The sequence below is a fragment of the Calypte anna genome, chromosome 1 (genome assembly GCF_003957555.1).
Source record: "Calypte anna isolate BGI_N300 chromosome 1, bCalAnn1_v1.p, whole genome shotgun sequence".
NCBI lineage: Eukaryota > Metazoa > Chordata > Aves > Apodiformes > Trochilidae > Calypte > Calypte anna.
The window spans coordinates 17136919-17164048 of record NC_044244.1 but is presented as its reverse complement, the minus strand read 5'-3'; the positions used below and the strand labels follow the sequence as shown (position 1 = coordinate 17164048).

The 27130-nt window shown below is 35.8% G+C and overlaps 1 protein-coding gene across 1 annotated transcript in view; it reads right to left on the bottom strand.

The window, feature by feature from the left end:
• Positions 1 to 27130, bottom strand: part of TAFA5 (TAFA chemokine like family member 5) — a 405129-nt gene that overhangs the window by 63810 nt on the left and 314189 nt on the right. The window contains exon 3 of the mRNA XM_030463485.1: positions 7858 to 7985. Within this exon, the coding sequence (XP_030319345.1) occupies positions 7858 to 7985 (128 nt within the window). The remainder of the gene's footprint in view (positions 1 to 7857; positions 7986 to 27130) is intronic.

The following is a 27130-nucleotide window of genomic DNA, read 5'->3' as shown; positions in this document are numbered from 1 at the left end:
AACAGAATTTTTTTGGGGTATTCTTAAAAAAGAAATGTTCCAAAATAAATAAACATGTGAAGCAGCTTCATGTTCTAGCACTTGTACCATGACCATTCTCACTGTGGAAAATGGATGTGTAATAATTTTAGCATAATTTTAAATTCTTGATGTTGATGTGCCATATCAGTTTCCAGCCTTCATAGTTTTCCATTACATGCCCACAAAAAATATGATTTAAACTACATACTCAACTCCCATGCTGTCTTTTCCAGCTTCCTTCCTCATTTGTGTTATCAAATATGTTTTTCTTCCACATATACAATGTATCTCGAAGTCCCTTTCAGTTCAACTACATGGCATATAGCCTCTTTTAAATCACATTTTACAGTGTGTTGTGCTACTTATAGCAAATCAAGAAACTGCACAAGTAATCTTCAGGGTTGTTTCCTCAGTCTCTCATTAAATACAAATTGATTTGATTTTCCCATATTCATGCAAGAATTCAGAACCTTCAGACAATGTCAATCTACCATGAAGAATACACAAATGGAGTGGAGAGTACTGTATTTAATTGTCTTTTAGTAGATGAGGAATCAGATTTAATTGCTTAACACAGGAAGTTAGTAATGTAGCATCTCCTGCATAATTTCCAGCTACCATCCCACAGTGGCACTGGTTCTGTCATTTGTGCTCACCTTATGAAAGATTTCTTCAGTAGCCTTAAGTATCTGAATGCATTAAAATTGTAAATTGAGGAAACTAAATCCAATTTAGAATGTTTATTTGTTATGCTAAGAAGTCTCAAAATACAAATAGACTCTGTATTACCATTACTAATATGAAAGTGGTTTAAAACTCTTATTCTCTTGTTGTCAGTATTCACTTATGAATATATTTTATGTATTACTTCTTAATATGTTAATTTATTAGAACTGTTACAGTACTATTTCAGTATTTGTAAAGGCCTACCTGAGTGTAAATGGTGACTAAGGTGTTACACAACAGTTACAAGATCTAGTATCAGCCTCTTAGCAACTGCTCCTTGATGGGACTGCAATTTTCCAACACAGAGACATGAAATATCCATTATAGATCTCAATTGCCTATGCCATTTTTAAAACTCTTACCTTTTTTTTTTTTTTTTTTTTGCTTTGTTTTGATTGATAAGAATCTTACCCTTCTATACTTTTTTTTTACTGATGTACTAGAAAATTATGGAATTTGGAAAGAATTTCAAATTAAAGGTGCAGGGTTTTTCTGTTTATCAGGATCAACTTAACAATTTAGGCATTCCTTAAAATGCATCTTTTAAAGCCTTGCATATACTTCAACATTTTAAAATGTCCACAATTTATTGGGTGGGTTCACAATATGATACAGCAATCAATGAACTCCTCAAGTTACAGACGTGGTTTTATTTAGATTTCAGAATTCCAGCTTCAAAGCATAGAAATAATAAAAACTCAGGCATGTTTTTCTGTTTGTTTTTTTGTTTGTTTTGGTTTTTGGTTTTGGTTTTTCTTTTGCTTGATTCATTTTGTTTGTTTTGTTTGGTTTGTTTTGTTTTTTGCTTTTTTAACTGAAAACAATTTCTATTCCACAAAAACATGAAATATATGATCAGAAACGTCTTTTTTGCCGGGGTAGAATCTGCCTTTGTTTACTTACTCAAAGTGATAGTTCAGACATCAAATAAATCAGAATGTAGCTCAATTTACAGTAAACTAGTTTGAAATATAGATTGACCCATATCACAAGGAAAAATTATTGTTCCTAACTATTAAGCAGTGAACCAGTTTTACCACACTGAATCTGAATCTAAATATGTCCTGTCCCTAAGTTAACATAGTAAAAGGGGACTGAAAGCTAGAAGCCACCTCCAAAAATATGAGTTAAGAAAAAGGAGTGTTGAAAGGAAAGATATCTCTAGAAATCTTACCTATCTGAAGGTAAGAGGAAGGTACCTAATCTCTTTAAGGTCATTCTTCAGGTTTCTGCTACCTCTTTTCAACATGTAGTCTACATAAACCCCAAAACCTTTGCTAGCATTTTGATTTGGGACTTGAAGATCAGTTATTTGCCAAAAAGAAATGTACTTTGATGGTGGAGAATAGAATGTGTAGGTTTAAGTACATTGGTACAAAAAAGGAGTGTGCACAGCTTTGAAATAACTGTACTAGTTGAAATAGCACTAATATGGAAGGCAACTTGCATATTGTGAAGTACTAGCACGGCCTCACTATTTACTTCATGAGGATTTTATTTTTATTTAACTTACTCAGGGCATGAAGGGTGTAAGATATGGGGCCATGAAGACCATTCCATCGCTACTTGTAAGCTTATCTTGATGAAGATACTCTTCAGAATTCTGCAGAAGGTGATCATATTCTATGCTTTTTTGACTTGATGTATAAATATAAAAGGTAGAACAAATAAATGTTTCAACATATAAAAGGTGTTTCAGACTAGCTTGCAACTATGTGACAGTAGTCTCAAAAAACTTTATTCAAATAGCAATTTTAGGACCACCCTAGTAAGACCTGAATTTGTTTTAGAGGACTTTGTGATGCATAATGCTTGATGGAGCAATGGTCTCAGGGCTCATGAAGTTTTAACTGGCTGACAGTAGGGGTTAAGAATACAGATGGTTCTTAGTGACAATAAGGATAGCAATTTTCTTAAACCAGATTTCTAGAAATGTAACAAGAAATTTAGATTAAGAATGGCTGAGGGTTATCTGCAAGAGAATCAGGCTGAGTTAATGATTCAGTTCACCACATAACTGTCTGAGAGCCCTTTCGGTTGCTGTGACCTCTCACAGGGCAATGACAGGCATGCCCTTGTGAGGAGGGAGACACAGAAATAGAGAAGACAGAGAAGGCATTGGGACTCACAACTGTGTATGTATATGGACTTTGAAGCAAGGATGTACTCCTGGTCTCATATCTTTAATATAGGCATGGGTTCTGATACCCAGACTTGTCTATAAATGGTTGAAAATTCAGGATCTTAACTTCCTGCATGTTTCTAAAAGCTATTCTTTGGATTGAGATGAGAGCATACATAGGTCTTCTGAAATATATCCTCTGTAAACATGGTCTCTATGTAGTGTTCCTGTTACAGCTAGAACAGTATTGGGACTTGGTAGATGAGCTGCTGACAAGTAGATTTAATGTATCTGTTTCATAAGTTGACCACTTCTGACAAAGGGGAAAAGGGAAACTTAATTTGGCATGGCACACATGCCTTCATTGTTCCACTGCTCTAATTTGTTGCTGCCTGAAAGCTTGTTTTGGTGGGTACTGTGTCCTTGAAAGATACAGAGCTAGAAGAGGCAAGGTGTAAAAAAACTTCCAAAACTACCTTAATCAAATAAAATCAGCTGACCTGTGGAGCTGTGAAATGCACATATAGGAACACTCAGAGCTAGAATGTAGGTGAGGCTAAGTACAGGAATGCCAAGGTTATGTGAATATCTAACAACACCATGAATATCACCAATAAAGACATCTGTAAATAACAATTTTATATTAAAGTTACTCTGACCTTCTAAACCTCTTAAAATATTAGCTCAGGACTCCCAAATTCACTAAGATAGGTAGCTAAGGATCGCTAACCTCATTTTTGTTGCTGGGGAAACTGAGGCAGAGACATTCAGTGACTTACCCAAGGCCACAGAGGGAGTCACTGTCAGAGCCGGGATTAGAGCTCAGGAGTTTCTGGCTCCCAGTCCCAAGCTCAGACCACTAGACCATGGCCTCAGGTCATTTCCAGCTGGTCTTCAGTCTAAAAAAAAGTAAATTCTCAGGTATGTTACAAATATGTAACATATGTATGTATATATATATATGTATATTTCTTTTTATCTTGAATGTAATGTTATGAATGAGTACATATTGCTGTTAAGTCAGTGATGAAAAGCAACCCAGTATATTTTATCTGAGTTACCTTTATCATACATATGCGTATAATAAAGCTCTGTAGAAAACTCTTGATTTAAAATTCAGCCAATACAAACAATTATTGTATTTTTCAGAGTAGGAAAAAAATTGCCTTTCCAACCCAGCCAGCATGTCATTTTTATTAATGGTGAGGAATGCTAAATTACTCTGTGTGTAAGTAAACTCTATTAAGAAAGTCATGTCCCTTGGTGAAGCTAGATCCTTAGTAAATTTTACTAGCTAAGCACTGAGCTCCATGTCAGAGTAATTACACCTTTTATCCACTGTGAGCTCTCTCTTAGCTTCTTCATTCTCCTTAATTTCCCACTTCAGCTAATTTAGCAGTAAAATCACAAAGGTTTTAAAAGGTTAGCTACGGAGGAACTGGCACATGAATGTTCTGTTAAGCTCCAAGCCTTGAAATCACATCATGTAGAAGAAGGAATTAATTAACTAACAATTAGGTAGTGATGGATCATTGACAACATACATACACTTCGGTTCTAAAATTAATCTCCCTTGTAAATCCAATACATTGTGTATCTTCTCATTTAGATGCTGACAAGTTTTATACTCAAAATAAAAAATGGACAGGTCCATCAGAAATATTTTTGGAAACAGGCATATCATCTGGCATTGTGGAAACTATGTACTATTTCTTTTTTTTTTTTCTTTTTTTTTTTTTTAGAACTGAAAGTATAAAGAGAATAGCAAAAAGAGAAGAAATTTTTAAGATAGATGTTTTTAAAGTGGCTGTGAGGACATTTGTTATATGAAAGTACTTAGTATGTTGAAAGTGCTAACAATTGTGTAGTATTCTCTTGCTATCTTTTTTTACACGTTGCCATAATGTTTCCTTGTATTGACAGTCATCTGCTTAATACAGAGATTGGCAGTTAGCCCAGTCAATCCTCAATTCTAAAAGCCTCTTAGCAGATGAAAAATCTTTGGTTCATTCACACCTTGTACACAGGATGACAGGGCAGAAGTGACATCCAGATCCATTTAGAGTATACTTTTAGTCTGTTTTTCCTTTGCCTTGCACCTTGTGTAGTCATTTACAGCTGTGCAAAGTGAGCACAAAATGGGTATAAACCACTGCTACCCATGTGAAGAGGGCTCTGATTTAGTTGCCTTATTTCTAGAGGTGATCATAAAAAGTGCCAGGCAATGGAAAAATCTGGCTCTGCATAGGATATCTAAACAGTTCTTGACACACGACATAAAATAGAAGGAGTGTTTTCCAAATGATTTACAGAAATTGCGCTTTTGCTTTGAAGCAGCGGGTATTTTTGTTTCCTGTTTCCTCGGTATTTTAATAGAAAAAACACTAAATGTTAAACTCATGAACAGTAAACAAATCCTGTTTCTTCCTTTTTGTGGTAGAAAAATATTTAACTGTTAGTCCTAAAGTATATTCTCACATAAAAAGTATCTCATGTTCTACGCAAGACCTTCACTAGTTCTACCTTTCCATACGCTACACCAGTATTAAAAAAGCTACAGTTCTACACAGCCTGCTGGAATCTACGTGAAACCTGGTATTATCACAATAGATGATATAAATCCATCAGAGTTCAATACTGTTCTGGCTTTAGTATGGGTACCATGTTATTTATTGTGTCAGCACCTATGAAACAGTAATATCTCTGCTCTATGATCTACCACAGCTATGATAATGCACAACCTATTGCCAAGGATCTCCAAGAGATAAACTTGTATTAGCAGGAATAGCTTGTACATATGAGATTAACAAATGTGTGTTAACCAGATGGATAACTAACAAGTTAAAGACCTTATCTGGCCATCACTGGACATGTGGTCAAGAATTATTTCTAGTTAACAAATTAACTCAGTATGTTTGGATATTTATTTTCCCAAAGTAGCTTTTAGACATTCTTCTGGCCCTTCCCAGCCAGAAATCCTCCCCATTACACTTAGATCTCATGGTGGACCTGGCAACTCAGGTGCATTGATTAGGAGCAGAAATAGAAATTACTAGACTGCATCAGCACCTGTTGACCTAAGAGCACTGCTACAGTAAATAATGTCCCTTTGTATTTGTGTTAGGTTTTTTTTCAGCTAATTACAGTCATGCACTTAAATAGAGTTATCCTTAGAAATAGTTCCCAAGTCAATTAACATTGTTGAAAATTTTTCTTCAGTAAAGTGACTAAAGAATAAACTTTTTTCTTTTTTTAAATTCTTGGTATTTTAGTAATATTGTATTAAAGACCGGGGCTTCTTGGAATCTTTGTATTTTTTAATTTTTTTTTTCACATTTAAGGTTTTTTTTCTCTCTTCCCTTTTAAGGATTCAGAGCTTCTTTAAGTATTCTGAGTTGCTATTCTGGCTTGACTGAAAAGTACTGTGTTTTTATTGTGTGTCTGCATGTGTGATACCAACTGTTGAAGACTGCTTGATGTTAGCTGAGGGCTCATGCTCAGAGCTGTTCTACAGTTGGCTCTCTTGCTGAGTCTCTCTTCACCAATGACAATGATGTGTCTGTGGGGAGCAGAGTCTGGTTTATAATATTACACTTGCTATGGCCTTAATTTTACTGATGGGGCATGATTATGATTTCATTTACATTAATCAAAATTATGACTCACCTCATTCATTTCAATAGCATTAAAGAGCTATACAGACAACTAACAGTTCAGAGTAAGGCTTCTGGTGTTTAATCTGAAATTATACATGAATCACTTAAAGATATATACTGAAGTTGAGATCCTCTGCTTGGTTTGTATTACTCAGTTATGCCATCAAGATAAAATATCAAATAAAAAACTATGACAGCTGGCAATATGCCACGGTACATGGGTTTCCTTTTTTTCCCAGGTATCGAAAAGATCCCTAATTTAACAAGATTTAAGATGATATTTAAATCATGAATAAATTACTGTATTAGGTTCCTTGACATTAGAAGCTAGAATTATAGTTTAAAAACTTATTTCCTTCCTTTTTTTTAAATTTTTTTTTTATTGTATTTCTTGAATGTAAAAGATTTAAAGGTAAACAAGAGCTGAGTTAAGGTCTATAGCCCTGTTTATAATATCATGTCTGGCAAATAAAGGAGCACCAAAAGAGTGACCACAATTCATAAAGTTTGCTTTGTAGTTATCTCACAAAATACTATCAGATCTTCATTCTTTTTTAAAAAAGTAAAAAGCGTGTTAATTTTCAAAAATACCGTGATTCTAAACTAACAAAAGGTTTTGTTCTGTTCTCTGTTGCCTGCTCTCTCTGATTTATTATATTTCTTCATAATTTTTCCATTTTTGATGTCAAAGAATTACAGGCATTTGAGGATGTTTCCTGTTAGAATAGAAACTATTAATGTCACATATACTTTCAGCTTCACTACAAGCACATGCCCCACCAAGACACCAAATCAAGAGTGAAAGGTTTTATCAACAAACCAGAAACAAAAAGAAGTTGCAAGAAGAGATCTTTCACTGTTTTCTATAGGTCTCACTGAAGGCTACATATATATCTATGTAACTTGCTTTTCCAATATAGTGGAAATAGGAAAAAATTTTTCCTCCCTAATTCCCAAGGAAAGCTTTCTTTTCACCCCGCTAGACCATGTATTCAGTTCTATACCCTACACTCTCTCAGCATAAGAAATTCTTGTACAGTGAAGCAATAAAATCCTTTCCTCAGGCTGAAACCATATCTTCGTTAAACCATTGGTGTCTTTTGACAAAACCTTGAAATAATTTCCACCCTTAGTAACTGTGGGAACCACACATTTTTCCTATCTTTGTGGTAACATTGCTATTTATTTCAGTTAGCACACTTAGGCATAGAGTTTAGCTACAAGGTAACAGATTATACACATCTGGGCTGAAAAACAATTAGATATCTCTGTTTTTCAATAAACTAAAGTGAATGAGAAACTTAAGAAAAACAGAACAGAGAAGTAGCCTACCGTGGTCGTCTTTATTCGTCCTCCTGGTTGTGTACAGGTCCAGCCTGATTTATTGATTAGCAAATCACAGCCTTCTCCCTCTAAACATGGAAGCATTTCACACCACTGTTTTGTTTTGATAATTCGTGCTATGAAACAGAAAAGAAGAAAAGAAACAAACAACCAAGAACAATTGGCAGGAGAATTTACATTTCACTTATCTCTATACATTTTCTCATTTGAGTTGTCTATTTTCATAATCTGATCATGCAGCCATAGGTTATGATGTAGATAGATAGCCACAGGCAACTATAAGGAATTATTTACAACACTTGCTGTGCCAAAAAACTTCATAATAAAAATAGAACTTAAAAACCAGTAATAAAACAAAAGACAGCCCTGTTATGAATTGAAAGAACAATAAATGCTAGCTGATTTTCTAATTGAATGCTTCTTAAAAAACACTTTGACTGGGATCCATTGTGTTAGACTCTGTATATGGAGCAGATACTCCTTATCCTGAAGTACTTACCTTGTAAATAGATGTGAGATACACAGTGGAGAAAGAAAAGCTATAATAAATAGGTAGAGGGCTCAACATAATGACAGCAATTGTGAAACTTTGTAATACTTGCAATGGTCTGGGCACAGTCAGAGGCAGGAACTAGGAATCTAAGAGAGACAGTGGTTGAATGAAGCAAAGGTTGGGAAATCATGGCAAAAAGGAGAAAATATGCAGAGGGAAAAAGACTGGCAAAACCACTCTACCCTATTATTATAGGCAAAACCCTATTATTATAGGCAAAACCCTATTATTATAAGGGAAAGGAAGTCTGGTCAGGAAGGTCCTTAACTATCAGAAAGTTGGTGTGTTCTCTGCATTGTGGGTCCTATTAATGCTTCCATCTCTGGTAAGGTGGTTCTGCTAAATTTCCTCAAGGTCACACACAGCAAGTAGTCTTGGAACATCAGACATCTGCCTGTACTACAGTAAATGCGGAGGAGCTGTAGGGAGAAATTTTTCTTCAAGGCAGGAAGAAAAGGGTTTTAGTTCCTGCAGATTTATTTCTGGATTATACTTTCTTCTGAGTTCACCTCTGTACCACCATCTGGGTTCCTTCTCCCGGGATATTAAGCAATAGAACTATCTAATATCCTCCAGTAGGAAAAATTGTCAAGTATAGTGTTACTTCAGGATGCTTTTTATAAAATACATATACAGAGATGCACACACATGCATGGTACCATATACTCATGCTAACCAAAGTAGGGTCCCTGAAACAATCTTTTGCTCAGACTGTAAGGCTTGCAGTCCTCTGAAAATATTCCTCAGTTCTTTCAGAGATCATTTCAGCAATCCTGAGCTAGACTATCAGAAAGGCTCAATATCTCAATTCTTACTTGTGTCCTAAGATTTAAGGGCAGAACAAATTCTACATACTGAGTCACAGATCATGTTTTAATTTATGATGATATGTGATATCAATACATGCTATATATCTTGAACAGTTGTGAGCCAAAGAGAGAACTACAGGAATAATATTTAGCAAGATAAGCATACAAGTAGCTAATGATGCTCCAAATTAATTTTGGTTCTAAGGAATTCAAACGTGTGCATTTACATGCAGTGGCAGTTGCAGCTCTTTTTGCTCACTTCAATATGTGATTCAGTCTCCCTACACTCTCACTTTCTCTGTCTGAAGCTACTTAATTATACAGTTCTTGGTGCCACTGGATCATGGCAATAATTAGAAATAAAAGTGTAGTTTAAAGTCTTTTATTAAAATCCTTTCCAAGATTTTTACACAAAACAATTTGTGTCCTCAGTCCCGGTACAACTGTTGGCAAGCTCTAACAACATAACCAACACTCATTTCTTTTTGTGGAAGCTCAATCTGAAACTCATATTAAGATTTTCATTATAAAAAACACTCCCAAATGTCTATATAGGACTTTGCATTGTTCATTTGCCAATATATATATTGCTGGAGGAATGACTCCCAAACAATTTTCATAACTACAGTTTTTGAAGCAAATCCTCTAAGCTTATATAGTAAATAATATACAGAAATCCAAGCTGTACTTGGGGTCCATAAGTACTGCTCTGTGGAGAACTGTATCTGAGTTTTGAAAGTAACATCTCCTGTGTAACAGATAATAGCTTCATCCTTCCTGAGTGTAGGCATGCATCCAGCTGCAGGCTTTACAGAAAAAGCTCAGTAAAATGTTAACACCAAATCTCATTCATTTCCATGCATATGTTTTGCAGCTCACATATCAAAATAACTAATTCAATAATGTGAAGGATCACTGACTGAATAGTCAGTTAAAAAAAAAAAAGTACTAGATTGCCTCTATCTCAGGTGGGACATTTTCCTGGAAACAGATTTTGTAGTAATCTTTTAAAAAAAGTATTTCTGACCTGTGTGAATTACTCTTAGTGTACTCTTAGAGAACTTGCTCCAGGTATTAGCTATATCCACACAAATTTAGAACACATCAAGAGTAAAATACAGAACAAAGTCTAAAATATTGCGGTTTTAATTGTATAGACTTGCTCATTCATTTAAGCTTTGAGAATAGGGCAATTCTCTTTTTGTAGGGAAAAACTACTCAACTCACGTAGTTAAAAACAATTCAATATCAAAAAGGTTTATTAACTTACTAGTGACACATAACCAGCAGCCATGCAGAATCAATACCACTGATACAAAAAAGTAAACCATAGTACTAAGAAAGAAATATTCATAAAATCACTTGGAAATTCCTAAACAGACCCTCAGAACCAATCCCAAATACTTCTAGGACACACAGGCCCCCAGCCTGGACAGAGCCTGGTGCTCCTGCCTCCAGGTGGCCACCCCTGCTCCAGCCCCAGCCCCAGCCCCATCCCATGCCCGCAGGAGAGGGAGCAGAAACCTGTCCCCTTGCAGTCTCTGCCATGTCACAGATCTCCATAGTCACTTTATCCAGCTTTTCAACCTGGCCCTCACTTTGTTTCCAAAGCCTCACCAACACATGCCCTGGCATTCCCATCTTATCAGGTTTTGTCTGCTGGGCCATTTGCCAGCTGCTGGCTGGGCCAGCACCCTCACACTTGGGCATAATTTGGATCCTCTACAGACACATTGTTCAGTTAAAGATGTGGAGTCACAGCTGCAAAGGGAGACTGTAGCTCTGTCTGTGGGATAACATCTAGTTTTGCATTTTCGCTTTTCAGATTGCCCATTATAACAGAGTTTCATGGGGAGCAAAGTATCCAGTGATTTTATCAGCACAGTATCAAGAATTTCTGTTAGTAATTGAAACTGAGTTACACTAGTCAAAGCAAAGAAATACAACATATTTCCCAAGGCACTATAGTTGCCTTTTTACTGTGCATATTCAGCAGGGGGAAAATTCAAGCCCCTGCAGATAAGACAGAAAAAAGCCTATCAGATTCTTCAAACACACTCCAGTCTCCATTATAAAGAATTAAGTGGCACTTAAATGATACAGAGGCTTTGTGTAGACCTTCTGCAATGAACTGAATTTCATTTTAAGAATCTGATCTGACACTACTTTGCATCTCCTAGGAAGGGCTGAGCCCCTTCAGTTTAACTGAAGTTAATGGGAACTGACAGCACTCAGCACATGGTAGAATTGCTTTCCCGGGTAAAGTCATTTGAATTGGAGAACAAATTGACTCTATCCAAGGGTTTTTCATAAACAGCAACATTATGCCAAGCTACTCACCAAAGTGTTCTTAACTGTTTTTTTGGTTTGTTTTTTTAAGATAGAGTAACTTGCAATGGATTTCCTGCTATTAGTAAAAAGAAATAAAACGTCTATCCATGATTATTATATTCCAATTTAACACTGTACAACTGAGCAGTGTTTCAGAAAAATACAGGTTATATTCTGCTAAATACTGCAACTAGGTACACTTTGCTTCTAAGTTTATTACCTGGTTTACCATTATATATATTTTCTTTCTATAGAAAATCAGTTTTATTTTCTTTACTTTCCTTTCCACACACTCACTCTGTTCATTCAGGCAGTTATCAATTGCTGCATCTTTAGTTAATCTCACAACAGATAATGATGAACTTTTTGTGTAGCAGAAAGGTTAGATAAAACTTGCTCAGCAGAAATAAATGCAAAAACTTATAGCTATCTAATATGTTAAACACTCAGACTGTTATAGTTTATTATGGCATGCTTTTTAAAAAATTTTGGAGATGAACTTGGAAATAAAAATAAAAATGTATATTTTTTTCCATCAAATAAGAATATAGTTTAAAGCAGCAATTGGATACTGAGATATGATTTCTGAACCATGCTCCTACACATAAAAGGTGGTCTGTAAAATGAATATTTATAACTCATGATACAATTTTTTGTTTGTTTTTTTCCATCATCCTACTCCTCTCCCAACCCCTCGGTTCACTTTATCTCATCTTTTTCTTTTTTTCTTCTTTCAGTTTTTTCAACTGAAAAGTTTTTTTGCAACTATTTCTCTCTTCTGCCTAATATACTATCAACCTAACAAAGACACCAAAACTGCCTGAAGAACTTATTAAGTTTAGATATTTTTACCTATGACTGGTAAATGCTGTTCATTGTCCCCATTTTACATTGAGGTTAATCAACTTGACCAAGGTCACAAAAGAAATTCGTTGCAGATCTGGAAACAAAGCATCTGAATTATTAGTGGTCTCAAGCCTGGAGACCTTTCTCTGTCCTATTTTCCTTCAGAAAGAGAGCATGCTTTAATATGCATGTATAAGAAATGAAACAAGAACAACAAAAATATGCAAAGTAATAGACTTTTAAAAATATGTATCAGTTAAATTGCAACAGCAGGAAAGAAGCTAGCAGAAAAAAACTGAATCGCAGTACTGTAATAAGCATTGCCATCATGAACTGTCTTAAGAGTATCAATTTGACAGTAATGCTATATAAACTCCAAACTTTCATCTGTTTTGCTATACAACAAGGGAAAATGACAAACCTTTGATAGCTTTTACAGCAGCAATTCTGCTCCTCTTAAAAAATTGGAAGCAGTGCTAATCCACAAAGAGTTAGCTTGTCTCAATCATTTACAGGACATCTAGACCAAAGGCTATTTAGTTCTAAGAACAGCAATATAGCAATGTCTAGACATCCTTTTTATCATTTAGCTCTTGCTATCAAGATTGTGAGCGATACTTGAGCTGAAGTTGAGAAATATACGGGAAAAAAGTGATCTCCTGCAGGCTACAGAGAGGCTACAAATTGAGAGCAGGTAACTGGATAAATAGTAAAAGACTGAATCACAGGGCAGTGGCTTTTCCTGCAACTCACCCCAACCATAGTTCCAGCAAATAAAAAATCTTATTGCAGTGCCAGAGTTTCTTTAGGCCTCCAGTGTTGACCTGTTCTCTAAAAAAAGAATGAAAATATTGGCTTACCATAAACAGTGCAGATTACACTGTGCACAACTTATATTGGGAGAAGCAGGACAACATTCAGGGGATGATATCCAAATTATTGTAATCAAAATAATCCTAATCTAGTACTGCCTAAGAGGCATTCCTACCAGTTACATGAATGGCCCCTAGGAATTCAGCTGCTGCATATGTTGAGAGATTAAGCTGTGTGAACATAGAAATTTACTTAGTAAACCACAGTGGCATAGGTTTAACTTCCAGACTACTGCATTTAGCAAGGCATCTAGGCATCTATTTAATTCTAAGAAGGTGCCTAATGTTTTTCTGAATCTTCTTAAAACTTTAAAGTAAATAGATACTGACAGCTTAGGAGGGAGAAAGTCCAAAGGTATTCCAAAGATCTAAAATTTTATTAATACATAATAAATCCCCAGAACTTAAGACAGAGGATAAAAAACACAAACACAAGCAAACAAAAGCTGAAATAGAATGCAGATTGTAGGAGCACTCTCATGAAATTCAACAGCTCTTATCTTTCTTCTTATTTGTGTCTCCAAATAGTAGAATTTCCTCATTACTATATCCCAAACAATAAAATAAATGAATAATCAATGAAAATAAGCATATGAGAGTAAATGCACATGAACAAAAGATATCTGACATTTTTGCAGTGTAATGACAAGCATGTATTACCTGGACTCTAAGTTCTTTGAAAACCTTAATGCTCTGTGACTCAGTGATCAGTGATAGCTATCTTAGATTAGTCTATATCCATACAAATATTTGTATGACAGAAGCAGTATCCTAAAAGGGAAAATGTGCTACAAATTGGCTTTATAGTCTACTTATGAATATGTCCATTTTAAACTTCAAGGGCCAGAATTCTTCTATATATAATTACTCTTATTTGAATTTGTAATGTATCTCGGTTCTCAATTCTTTAGTCTTTCACTAGCAATTACTCCAGTTCCTTACCTGGAAAAGTAATACAGAAAATATATTTTTTAGCTGCCTATAAAGCAATGTAACCAAAAAAAAAAAAAATATCCAGTATCATTTACCAAATCTCATAGGACCACAAGCACCCTAACAGTCATAATAAATAATACATAGAGATAAAATCTACATGTTGAATTTTATTTGGGTACAATACATGTGCTCCTAGCCTCTTCCAAGTTGGTGGTTTCTAAGTACATATCCAAATGCCAATGCGTTGCCAATGCCAATCGGCAACCTGGCCCAAAACTTTGTCCAGGATTTCAGCACTTGCCTCAGTATTCACAGATGTACATAGTCACTACTTTTCAATCTGTGAATGATCTAGTACTTCATTGTCTGTGGATAGTTAGTGTTTGCCATCTAATAAGAGATGCTAATTGAACACCTCCCCCTAGAGAAAGCTTTTGTCAGGACTCAGTGTCTTCTGTTTCTGTCCCCTGCTGCTCTGCTCTGCTGTATTCAATTAGCGTGCTGGAAGCAAAGTAGAAATTACTAAAAATCTGATCTGTGATATGCCAACAAAGAACCCTTCAGAGATCAAGTTTTCATCAAATTTCACTTTGCTGCCAGCACGCTGAGAACAGCAAATTTAACTGGAGAGGTACAGCAAATTCAGACCCAAAGAGAATCTGAAGACAACAGTAAAGGACAAATACCAAGGAGGGATATCATGGAAAGTATCAAGAAAAAAAATAATAGAAAGAAAAGAAAATTAGGAATAATGCAAGAAAAGAAGAAAAAAAGGCAAAGCCTAGCTATTTGTAGTAGCTACTGAAGAACATGGGTAAGGTTGAATATTTGAGTGACTTGTTCACTCAAGTCAGTAAGATATTGTGGGTAAATGAAGGCTAAAGACCAAGACTGTCTGGACTTTTTTCTCTTAAATACATCAGTTTCAGTTCTGATATGAGTAGAGCACTGCAGTGGAAGACCAGATTTACTGTGGTTAAATGTAAAAATAGTGGGCAAATATTCAATATTCATGATCATCACTATGTTATGCAGGGAAGGCTGAGCAGCTGTGGAAGAGGGAAAAGGACCCTAAGAACTCCTAGCTGTGAAACATGTGAATATATCAAGGTAACCATTGAGCAGACAGCAAAGCAGGAATATAAAGGAGAAAGCCACAGAACAAATAAAATATGCTTTGTGTTACATGGCAGAGAGGGATTGGTGCCATGCAAAGAAGCTGCAAGTTAAAGATTATGAATAGAAAGGGAGTGAAGGAAGGGTAGCAGGAAGGTTATCAGTCCTTCAGTGAGTGTCAGAAAACAGACTGAGCCTCACAGTGTAAATACCCATGGATATGGGTGACAAGGATTCCTGGAAACTTCACCCTATCTGCAGCTTTACATTTAACTGCACAATATCTTACTCCTGAAAAACACTCTAAAATGATGGCCAAGGACCAAGGTTATCCTTGGGATTCTAACTGTGAAGTGTGAACAAAGACTGAAAAGAAAAAAAGCACTCTTCTTTGCATGGAGAAAGAATCAGAATGAGTGTTTGAGATTGCGTGCACAAAACCTGAAATCTCTTAGTCTTTAATATTTTTAAAAGAATTTCTGGGAATTGGAGTTAATGTTCTTCTAGTACGTTCAAAGTAAAAGCATTTAGCCAAGTGGTTCTGCTCTGGCCCTCTGCTTTGGTGCTTTACAAGTCCAGTTTCAGCATCACTGCTGCTGTGACATGGTGGTGACATTTTATTGTACACAGAAAGAGATAATAATTCAGCTGTTCTCAAGTACAATGGGTTTCCTTTTGTCAACATCCACTGCAATGGGAAACTTTGCCCTCCTTTTGTCATGGATGTAAGAACAGAACATGTGAGGAAATTGAGTTGAAATGAGCTAGAAGACTAGCACAGAAGGAGAATAACATCTGCTGTTATGAGAGCAATTAAAAGCATTATCCCATACCCCCTATGATTTCTCTGTATTCTACATGAGTAGGTGCTGTGTTACAGTAAAATGTATGATCTTTGGGGTAATCCTGTGACTCTTCATTTCAGTCAAAGGATTAAAATAGGCTATGGTCACGCTGGGCATTTTAACAAAACCAGTGCTGTGTGAAAACTAAGAAAAAACTAATAAAATGAGTGAAACAGATGAAAACAAAGAGAAAGGAAGGTAAGTGTATGATATTACCTTTCACAGTGAGAATACAAAGAATATAATCACTTATGATCCTTTTGGAACTTCATAAATACTACTTTGCCAGTGCCCCAGGAAACTTGCCATAGGGAACTGTAATGTTGACCTTTAGATAGCTTGGAAACTGTCCTTTTCTCAAGACTTCTGCTTTCTTTAGCCAGTGTTTGACCAAGAGAGGAACAAATGTTATCCTGTCCATGAGAAAGAAACCCTGTTAGAAGTGAAGGTGTTCTACATTAACTGCACAGTTAACACTTGTCAGACAGTGTTTGACATTAGGACTGTGCAGAACACAATTTCTGGCTGACACATGCAAGACGTTTTTTTTTATTATAGCTTTTCATAAGTACATAAAGTATTACTTTTCCCTATCCAAAACTTGATTATATGATCCAAAACATTTTTCCTTCTTTTTGTACCTAATTTGGGCTATTACTGGTCTCAAAACTTAGTATGCTTCAGCATTTCATAAAAATCATAAAAATTACAATTGACTGACACATTTATACAAGCTTTCTCATTTATTTTTATAATATTCCACATACTATCGTGAGTTAGATATCTTAGAAAGACAAAAAAAAAATGCAATTAAATCTCCAAAACTCATCTAATGTGTGGATGTTTTTACCTTGTGTATGTAACACACAGGGGAATTGATTTTCAAACATTCATCAGATTCTACTTCATAAAGATTCCTCAGATGTTTTCTGTAGCAAAACCACTGCAATTCAGAAGGAGCTCTATAGCAGAGTCACTGATCAGAAGGAATAGTCTTTCTTCACCTATCAGGCAGTATTTCATTTATTGGAACACATCCAGCAAATCTAGGAACAGCTACAGTAGGTATTTTAAAGGCCAACGTTCTCCTTTCTCCTCCCCCATCAGAAAAATATAATTTAAAATTGTTAAAATTGCTTCTGTGAAATCAGAAAAGGGAGACTGCCCATAGGGTGAAAAAAAAAAAGGAGAAATTCTGCCTCTTTCCTATGGAAGGAAATGCATGTGCTCAGATGCTGTGTCCACTTTGCTTGCAAGAAGTGTTGTCCCTTGCCAAATACAACATGTTGGAGGCTGGTGGGGCCAAAGGAATACAGTTATTACACAGACAATATAGTCTGACTTACTTTTTAAAACTAGGAACACTGAAAATAAGGTACTTTGAGCATCTGTGGTTCTGCAAAAGTTGTTCACATTGTAAAAATCAGATCACTAGACGTAAAGCAGTTGATCAGAACAGGACACTGCAATCTAAAAATTACCTCTTAGCTATTGCACTGGTTTACAGGAAACATGATGGAGTAGTAAATTTTAGAGACAGAAACAGCCAGCTGCAGTAATTTAATCTGATCTCCATATTTTGGAAAGTCATAAAATGTAATACAGAAATTTCTGTAAAAATCTCAAGAATTTCTGTTTGAGATACAACGTATCTTTCAGAAAAACATTGAGTATTGATTATCAGAGAATATTCTAAATTTCTACAAACATTTGAGGCAGCTTATGCTATTCAGTAGCAAAGGCAAAACTCCTCATTCTATAGATTTTAGTATAATTTCCATTAGATTAGTACAATATACTTGTATTAATAATACAGCTTAGTAAACACTAAATGGTTGAGTGACCATAAGAGTGACAAAAAAAATCAGTGTTCCTAAAGGTTAAAAATCTAAGTATTAAATATTTTGCTGTTGGTTTTGTTTGGTTTTTTGGTTGGTTGGTTGGTTTTGGTTTGTTATTTGTTGTTTGTTTTAATTGAAAAGCTTCCTAAGCAAAATAAAACAAGATGCACTTCAACACTGTGGACTTTAAAACCTCACAAACTTATCTCTGTTTGCTGTCTGCTATCTTAGCATATAAAGATCTTGATAAAATCCAGTTAAAGTACTCTACCTGCAGGAATTTCATTGGGGTTTTTTTTTTTGAGAGTAACTGTCTGCAATACAGCTTTCTCAGCCAACCTTTTCTTTATAGAAGCAATGGAGAGCCTTACTGGAAATATTTGCATTGTGTAGCAATGTACAAACAGTACAAGTTTGCAGTCCTGACTCTTGAGGGTTTCTCACAACAAAATGCTTCTTGACCGAGTCCACAGCTTCAAAATAGCTCCTTGCAGATTAAAAAATCATACCTGCTATGCCTTTCAATGTACAACACTGAACTACTTAACTGTTTATACTGTCTCAATGTACAAACAAAACAAAATAAAATAATCTTTAAGAGGTCTTCCCACAGAAGGGAAATCATATATACTTTCACATAGCAGATGCAAAAATAGTCCTCAACATTACCCTTGTCTGCATACTAATGTAAGCATATATCTAAGCATCTACTGAATTAGGAATAAGAATTGCTGTCATTACTTCTCTGCACTGTTTTATCTCTCATCAGCAGAACATCATGTCTCACCACTGTAGTCATATGGAAATAACAGAAAAACAAATACAGACTGTAGAATAATGTGCACACTTTCAACTTTTGGACTGAAAAAGCACTTTGATAATTCCACCTGTTCTTAGAACTTTAGAGCCAATTTATGTGGCCAAGTTGTTGAAAAGTTAAGTAGTGATTATAACACGCTAGCTGCTCTTCACATCTCCTCTTTAGAGCTTTAGTTGCACTCCTGTGTAGCACATTTCTCATCAATATACATTACCTACTGCTTTTATAAACAGCTTTTCATGCCTGAGTAAGTTTATTTAAAGATAGACCTGGTATACCTATCTGGGAAATTTGAAACATGTAGATCAAATTCAAAGAGAGAGCTAGTAAATGCTTTGACTTTCTGGTAGTAGGAAGGGAAATGGTCACAGTTTTTTACTTCCTCTTTGCTTAGTAACATAATTATGCATATATTTTTTTAGTAAAGCGGAGATTATTTAGATAGTCAGGTGAAAAGGTAGCTATTTTAAACTTTATCTTACAAAAATGTATAAGTTCTACTGCAAAATATTCAAGAGAAGGGACAATTATTTAATGAAAATAGACAAGAAGCCTGACAATACAGAGATTTGTGATTTCTGCCAGGTGGACTAATAGACACTTACAACCCCTATTTCACTTGTGAGAGTGGCATGTATGACACCCACACATAGCATTTTGACAGCAAATTCTTCAGCAGTTTTACTGTGTATCAAATATACGGGTTTTTGATTGTGTTTTGGGGGGATTCTTTTGTTTTCCTTTGATTTTTTTGTTTGTTTGTTTGTTTTGGGGTTTTTTTGTAAAAAAATTATAGTGGCTGCTACAGACTCATTATTGTGCTTATTATATTATGGTCTTGACTATTTGAATCTGTGCAAACCATTAAAAACCAGACTGCAAAATGTCAAAGACTTTCTTTCACTTCTAGTCCTGCTTAAGTTTTCTGTGTGGCACTGCTCATCTGAATCATTGCCTGTTTCTTGCTTACAAAACATTCATATTCAAAGCACTATTAGCAAAATAGCAATTAACAAAGAGCCTTTTATGCTAACGTGCTACAACTTCATCTTGTGCACCCTTTACAAGAAAAAGGTCTATTCTCTTCTTTCTAGTATCAGTGAAGCACTCATGCCATGAGAAAAGAATGCTCCCTTTCAGTGCAGAAGGGACATGACTCCCTTATGTGAATCTACTGCATGTACAATCGAGGGAAGGACTAGGTGACCTAAAAGATCCTTCTCACCTCTAACCTCTTTGCAAGTTCACAGCATCAGGAATTGCATATTAAAAACCAGAAGCAGGATTTTGCGTGGAAATGGCAGAATGCTTGTACAAGGATGCTTTTGGCAATTTTTCCCTGCTATTAAGGATAGGAAAAACACTTTTAGATTTTTCACAACTATAATTGACAAAACACAGAAAGAACAGTGGTTATGCTTGAGTCATTTAGAGCTGTCCTTCTTAAAAATGTTGCTAACACAGAGCAGTAAGCGAGAAGCAGTGAAAGCCTGCAGCTACATCATGCTAGAAACTGGTGAATTTTGTTGCCAGTACCAGATCAAATTGCTACATTGACACTAAGGCAAACACTGAGGTTCCCCATGATGTAGACCGTTCCTTTGTAGTATGCCATGACCATATTAATTAGAGAAGGACAAGGCAAAATGGAAATGTTTTATGCTTCCTTCTAACAATAATTTTTGCCACAAGGCAAAAAAAGAGAGTGGCACAAAGTTTGTCAGAAAAACACAGGACAAACCAGTTTGCAATAATGGCATATAAGCAATATCAAGGCATTTGACAGCAATAAAAAGATGTAGGATAGATATGAGAATCTAACTGCCCTCAGAAATCTTCAGGATCAGATAGCCACAATATTTTCAAACACCTGAACTACACAGCCCTGTGACCAGTCAATAAAACTGATCATTCAGCAACTGCTGTAACATCACCTAGAATGCCTTATCCTGAGTTCCCACTAGCACAACACACAGTAGTAAAACAAGAAACAAAAAAGAAACTCCCCCTCAAAGGCTTGTGAGCTGTTATTTCAAACTGAATAAGCAGGCACAGTACAGCTTGCTGCTAAGCATTTCCTTACAGCCTGGTCAAAGAATGGACAGCCTGTCGGATACAGCTCTTAATGTGTCAATCAACTGACCCAGAATAACAAAGGCTAAGGGTAAGCAATATAAATTACTATACTGGATTAGATCTGAATCAGTCTAGTCTAAGATCCTGTCTCTGGGAGTAGTGGGAGAGATGTGTAAGAAACCCACAGCAACCATCTCTGCTTCTGTATGTTCTAGAAGGAACTGTTCCGAGAAGAAATAACTTAATATGCTTAGATTTGCTTCTCCACATTTTCTTTGTTACACCTGTTGATTGAGGGAAAAAGGGTAGAAATCATACATCTCTGAAGAACAATTAACTTCTTTGTTGATCCCATGAGGTGTCCCATAAACCACAATACCATAAATTATTCCAAGAAGAATTTGTCATAATAGAGCTAAACTGGAAGCATTAAAAATGTTCATGCACGTGTATTTAAAACTACATCTTTTTTTTCTTAAAAGAGGATTTTGCGTTGCCAATGTGAGGGGAAAAATTCCAGCCTATTGTTTCCAAAGTAATACAGAAAGCATTGCATTTGCATCACACATTAATCACAGAAAAATTAGGGACACAGAAAAACAAGTATGATAAATCACATATCTTTTTGCCTGAGATATAATTCAGCATCAGGCCTGTATACATCATTAATTACTGTGTCCGCCATTAATACTTCACCAAAGTGTGCAAACATATAACTGCATCATGAAATGGTTTAAAAAGAAAACTGTCTTTAATCTTTCCTGTTTCAACATCCCCCATATTATGAAAATCATCCACACATACAAAAATTTGATATGTGATAGCATCTGCACTTATCATGTGGACTCTCAGTCCCCAGGGGAAAAAGTCCACGAGGTGAATGATATGTTCAACATTTTGTAGTTCTTTTTTTTCCTAATGCACATATATATAAATTAGTGAAAGCAAGTAATTGAACCAAATCCTGTACTTTGAGTGAAAGGTGCTAAATCTTGTCCTTAGTTCTTCAGAAAATTTCTTTTAGTCTAAGTTAGGCCACTGACTGCTTTCCTTAGTACAGCCAGACACCAAATGAGGCCGCTGAATGCACTCTTATTCCTGCACACTCTGTAAATAATTATGTTTAGTTATATTAACTTCAAGACATTTACCCTCTCAATCATAGTAGCTCTCAAACTTCAAGATAAATTGCATTCATCTCCTAAAATTCCTAAATATACCCCACACTTCTGGTATCTGAAAGCTCTGCCTTGCACAGACTATTCCTATTTAGATTCACAGCTTCAGAAGAAAGGGAATGCTGGAAAATTTTGAAGACAAAACCACATTCTAAGAAAGTAAAGTGCTCATACAGGGAATAAAAAAAAATAAATTAAATCCAGCTTTGTACTGGATTACTCAGGTGTGTTACTCTACTTAGGGTACTAGTAGACTACCACACTATTTAACAGAGAAGAATTGCCCAGAGAAGAGGGTAAGGAACCCTCTTCATATATATACATTAACACATACATATATATATTATTTTATTTTATTTTTATTTTCTCACTCTCCAATTCTGTTTAAAAAAAACAGCTATAACATGGGGAATTGTATCTCTTTAGTAGGCTCTCTGGAAACACATTCATGTTCTTGAGTATGTTTAGTTTTATCCTGTAATTTCATATATTTTTGGTGCAGTCAATGCATACACCATGGTAAATATTCATGCGTCCAAGTACATGCATAGTATATTTATCCTAGAAAATGAGTACTCCCTACTGTGACTGAGCAGCTTCATAGGGACCATACACATTAGAAGACTGAAAAGATAACAGTTTTGACACTGAATACATCCTAAACCTGCACCCCTTCTATCTCTTTTGTGAACATGAGAAGCTCGTAATTTCACAGCTGTTCATGAACAGGCTTGGGCCTGGAACTGAGAAGCTCCTCTGGATCCTCTGACTATACTGCCTGTATCATTTGATTTCTTTCAGGTATGGTCTAAAATGTAAATATGACATCATTTTCTGGTAAGGTGAGGTAGGCATAAATCTGCCTGTTTATCTTGCTGCCAAAGAAAAGTATCAGTGGAAGACCTTTTCAGACAACTCAGGATTCAAGCTTCATTCAAAGGCAGCAAAGCTCCCTATGGCCTTCACTCAGACAGTCAAATAAATAAGTGAAGTGTCATTGTAAAACTGACTCATTAAAACAGTTGTCCAGTAGCCATGAAGAAGTATTTTGAAAGATGATTTTTAAGACAGTGTAAAGAAAAATATAAATAGTCTAAATATAAAAGTAGACACAAATAAGCCCAGGTTTAGGAAAAATCTCTTTATATTTTTACTAAGTCTGATTTCAAATCAAAGGCTTAGCAGAAATGCAATTCTCAGTGACTATCTCACAGTAAGAATCACTGAAATATGATTCCAAATTTCCCATCACATATTTCAAGACCTCTGCTTTCATATACTTTTTAATTTTGTTTAGCAAGCTACTAGAGCACGATGCAACTTTAATGACTATTATTACCAGTATAAAGAGTGTTTGTGGTCTTTTTTTCTAACTGGTATGAACCAGCAGAAATCCAATAAACAGAAGAAATCCATCTGAGCTGAATCCAGCACTTCTCGTGTTTATTAACTATTGAGATTTTCCATTCACTAAGATTTTACATTTATACATACACATAAACATATATTACAATTAACAAAATTATAGTTATTATCAGAAATTGGAAAATTCAAAATCTGTTACACGAGGGAAAATACAAGTCTGCAGTTCATGTTTTACCACAGTTGATCCTAATACAGCAAATTAAAGCAGAAATCAATTTGCATGCAAACCTTTCTAAATAATCAAAATTCTTAATATGTGTGAACTTAAACAGAAAAAAATACTTTTTTTATGAAGAAATACAAAACCAATACAAGTTGAATAAAAAAATAGGAAAACTTGAAAACACAGGAGCTGTTAATTTATCTTATGGATGACAGACTGCAAGACAAGCAAGATCCATTGTAATTCTATATTCTGACCTCCTGTACAATGTCTGTCATAGGTACTCCCTGCATTCATCAGTCTACCCACCACATCTAACAGTGGCTGGAGTAGAACTAGAGATTGTTTGAAAGCAAAGAGAAATCCCTGAGTTTATAACTTTCAAACCACAACTTTGGTGACTACCAAAGCATAATGGCAACCGTATTAGAAAAATCTTGTGCTTGTTCTGCATTTTTTAAGTCTATATCACAACATTAGCTCCTTTACCTCCTAACTAGAAAGTTAAAGCTGGAAGAGGCCTCAGAAGATTTTTAGTTCTTTGATTGAACTCCTAATCAATGTTTTGATTAGGACAAACTGAGTCCTGGAGCCTCATACAGCAAAGCATGTTTTTTTTACCATCACCAATTGTTCTCTGAACCACCTCAAATTTTTCAGTATCCTTCATGAATTGTGAACATCAGAAATGGACATACTAGCCTATTAAAATCTGACCCATATCCCAAATGCATAACAATAGGTTTTCCCATATTCACCCAAGGCTGCATTAGCTTTTCAGGCTTTTGTCTTAAGATATTCCCCTTTAAGAGTGTTGTCCATCTTCCAGATCTTTCGTTCCAGTGTATGTAATGGGATGGAGTTAATTTTCTCCATGGTGCTGTGCTTTAGATTTGTTACTAAAACCGTGTTAGTAATGCACCAGTTATTAACACTATTGCTATATATTGCTCTATAACACTATTGCTGAGCACTGCTTGCATAGTATCAAGGCTTTCCTCTCTTTACCACTCTATGTCTCATTGTGAGCAGGATGGGGACAAGCAAGAGGTGGGGAGGACACGCAGCTAGGACAGCTGATCCAAACTGACCAGAGGAATATGGCATGACATTTAGCATCATGATAAAGAAATAGGGAGTAGTTTTTCAAAAGCAGACATGATGGCTGGGTATTGGTCTGCTTGTGGGAGGTTGTGAGTAGGACTACCTCTGCACTGCTCCCTTCCGCTCTTTCCTTCATTTCATATACTGTGTTTATCTTGTTTCACATGTTTTTCTTGCTCTTGTTCAACTCTCCCCTATCCCTTTGCAAGGGCTGAGAGTCAGTGAGTAAGAAGCTGGAAGTTACCACCCAAGGTCAACCCACCACAACATATTAAAAGCTACAGTTCACATGACTATGTACACTGTACCTTCTGACAATGCTCCCATAATATTAATAGATAAATTCTGCTATCATTCCCATTCTTGGCCTTTGAAACATTTTAGAAGAAATCAATTTGGGCAGTCTTCACAGCAATCTGTGCTGAAGTTTCAGAATCATCTCATGCTCAGAAGTGACCTAGAGATGATTAAGTTCATGTAGACATAAGCCTCCAGTGTAATGCAGCAGATCCCACACAGCCATCTTTCCATATCTTTCCTCTGTGTCCTCATTATTTCATGTATCTTTTCATAGGCAGGACATAGTAAAAATCTGACTTGTAAGAGCCCAGCTCTCTATGGCACACCATAAGACTGCACAGGAAAAGCTCTACATGTACAGCCCCAATCAGAGCCACTGCTATAAAAAGTGCCCATAATGATGACTAAGAATAGAGCAACCTCACACATTCCAGTGCTCAGTTTAGCTTCTAAAAATGCTAGTCTTGAGCTCTAGCCCTGACACTGTAAGTTGAGTTGAAATGGGGGTTTCCCAGGCAACTCAAATCTGTCTAGCAACCACCCATGTCAGCATGCATAACAAGGTCATCACGGAATGTTTGCTGTTTCCTATGGCATCATCTTGTTCCTTGGCAGCTACAGAAAACAGATGCATATGGTGCCTGCTTAACCTTGGCTCCTGGTACCAGCAGTCAGAAGCCAGCTCGACCTGCCATCCAACTTCTGAGAGCCAGCAGCACTGACCAGGTCTAACAGAACAGAAAATGGAGAATAGCTTAACAGAAATGGTCTTTATTTGGACCATATGCTAAATATACTGTGGACTCACCGCCTGGTGCTGCCGAGTCCTACCCCTCTAAGTCTGCAACAGGCACTGGGATAAACAGGAGTACAAATCAGGCATTCACAGAGGAATGACAGGGAGAGCTTGAAGCATGCGAGGGAGCTAGTGGAGGGGCAAGTTGCAGAAAAGCTGTGTTGAAATCACAGCAGTGTCATCGTGGGGTATCTGTCACTTTTGAAAGTTTTCCTTTGAAGTATGCAGTGAGTGGGATCATTTTAAGAGCTTGCAGGAGGAATGCAAATGTGTACTTTACCATGTAGTGTCATAACAGGGGTCATAGGAAGAAATTATCTAGCACAAAAAACGTGAAGCCAGTATAAGTACTGTAGCCACTGAGGCTTTTTTAACTGCCTTTTAGTTTGTGAATCATCCACAAACACCACAAGTGACTTAATCTTTTCTTTCAAGTTAGAGAACAAAGAATGTTAGGCACTACAGATTAAAAGATACTGCTGTTTCATGGGATGCTCCATTTACACTTACTTACTGGGACCTACTACTTAATCACTTTTTTCCCATATTATGGGGAATGATTATTTTTAATTTCACACTGTTCTTTTTTGTCTCTAATTTTTGTGTCTATATAGGAAGCAAATTGTATCAACAATTGTATCAACACTAGCACCTTTATTGCATAAAAAATATAATAGATTTTGGAAAAAAAAAATAGGTGGGGACCAGCATACTAGATGAAAACCAACAATTTAAAAGAAGCTAATATAATAATGTACACCTTTTGAGAATTTTTTTTACATGTTTCTTTCCAGTGCAATTAATATTTAATAATTTTAAGAAAATGTAAGAATTTAAGCAGGACTGATTACAAGACACCCCTCAGAACTGACTGACACAGGTGGTGGTCTTTTGACATGTTAAACTGTAAGTATTCCATCACCTGAAATTACCTTTTCACCTACTGAAATTTTTTATCTAAATATGTACCAGAAATTCCACTGTTTGTCTGAAATCGTCACTAGACAAAAACCTCCATTCCCGTAAATTTTTTCTACCTATCCCTCATCTTCTTCCATAATTCTTAGAGTTGCTAAACACCACATCAATAGCCAGAGATTCATCTAGCTGGGTATTCTAAAATTATATGAAATAAATTATTTGGTAGTGTTATTTCCAAATAAACAACTCCAGTTGCTGTTTTAACAAGGTATTTAATTGTTATCATCTTCATCTAACAGGGGGTTATCTTTTTCCATAATTGTAGACAT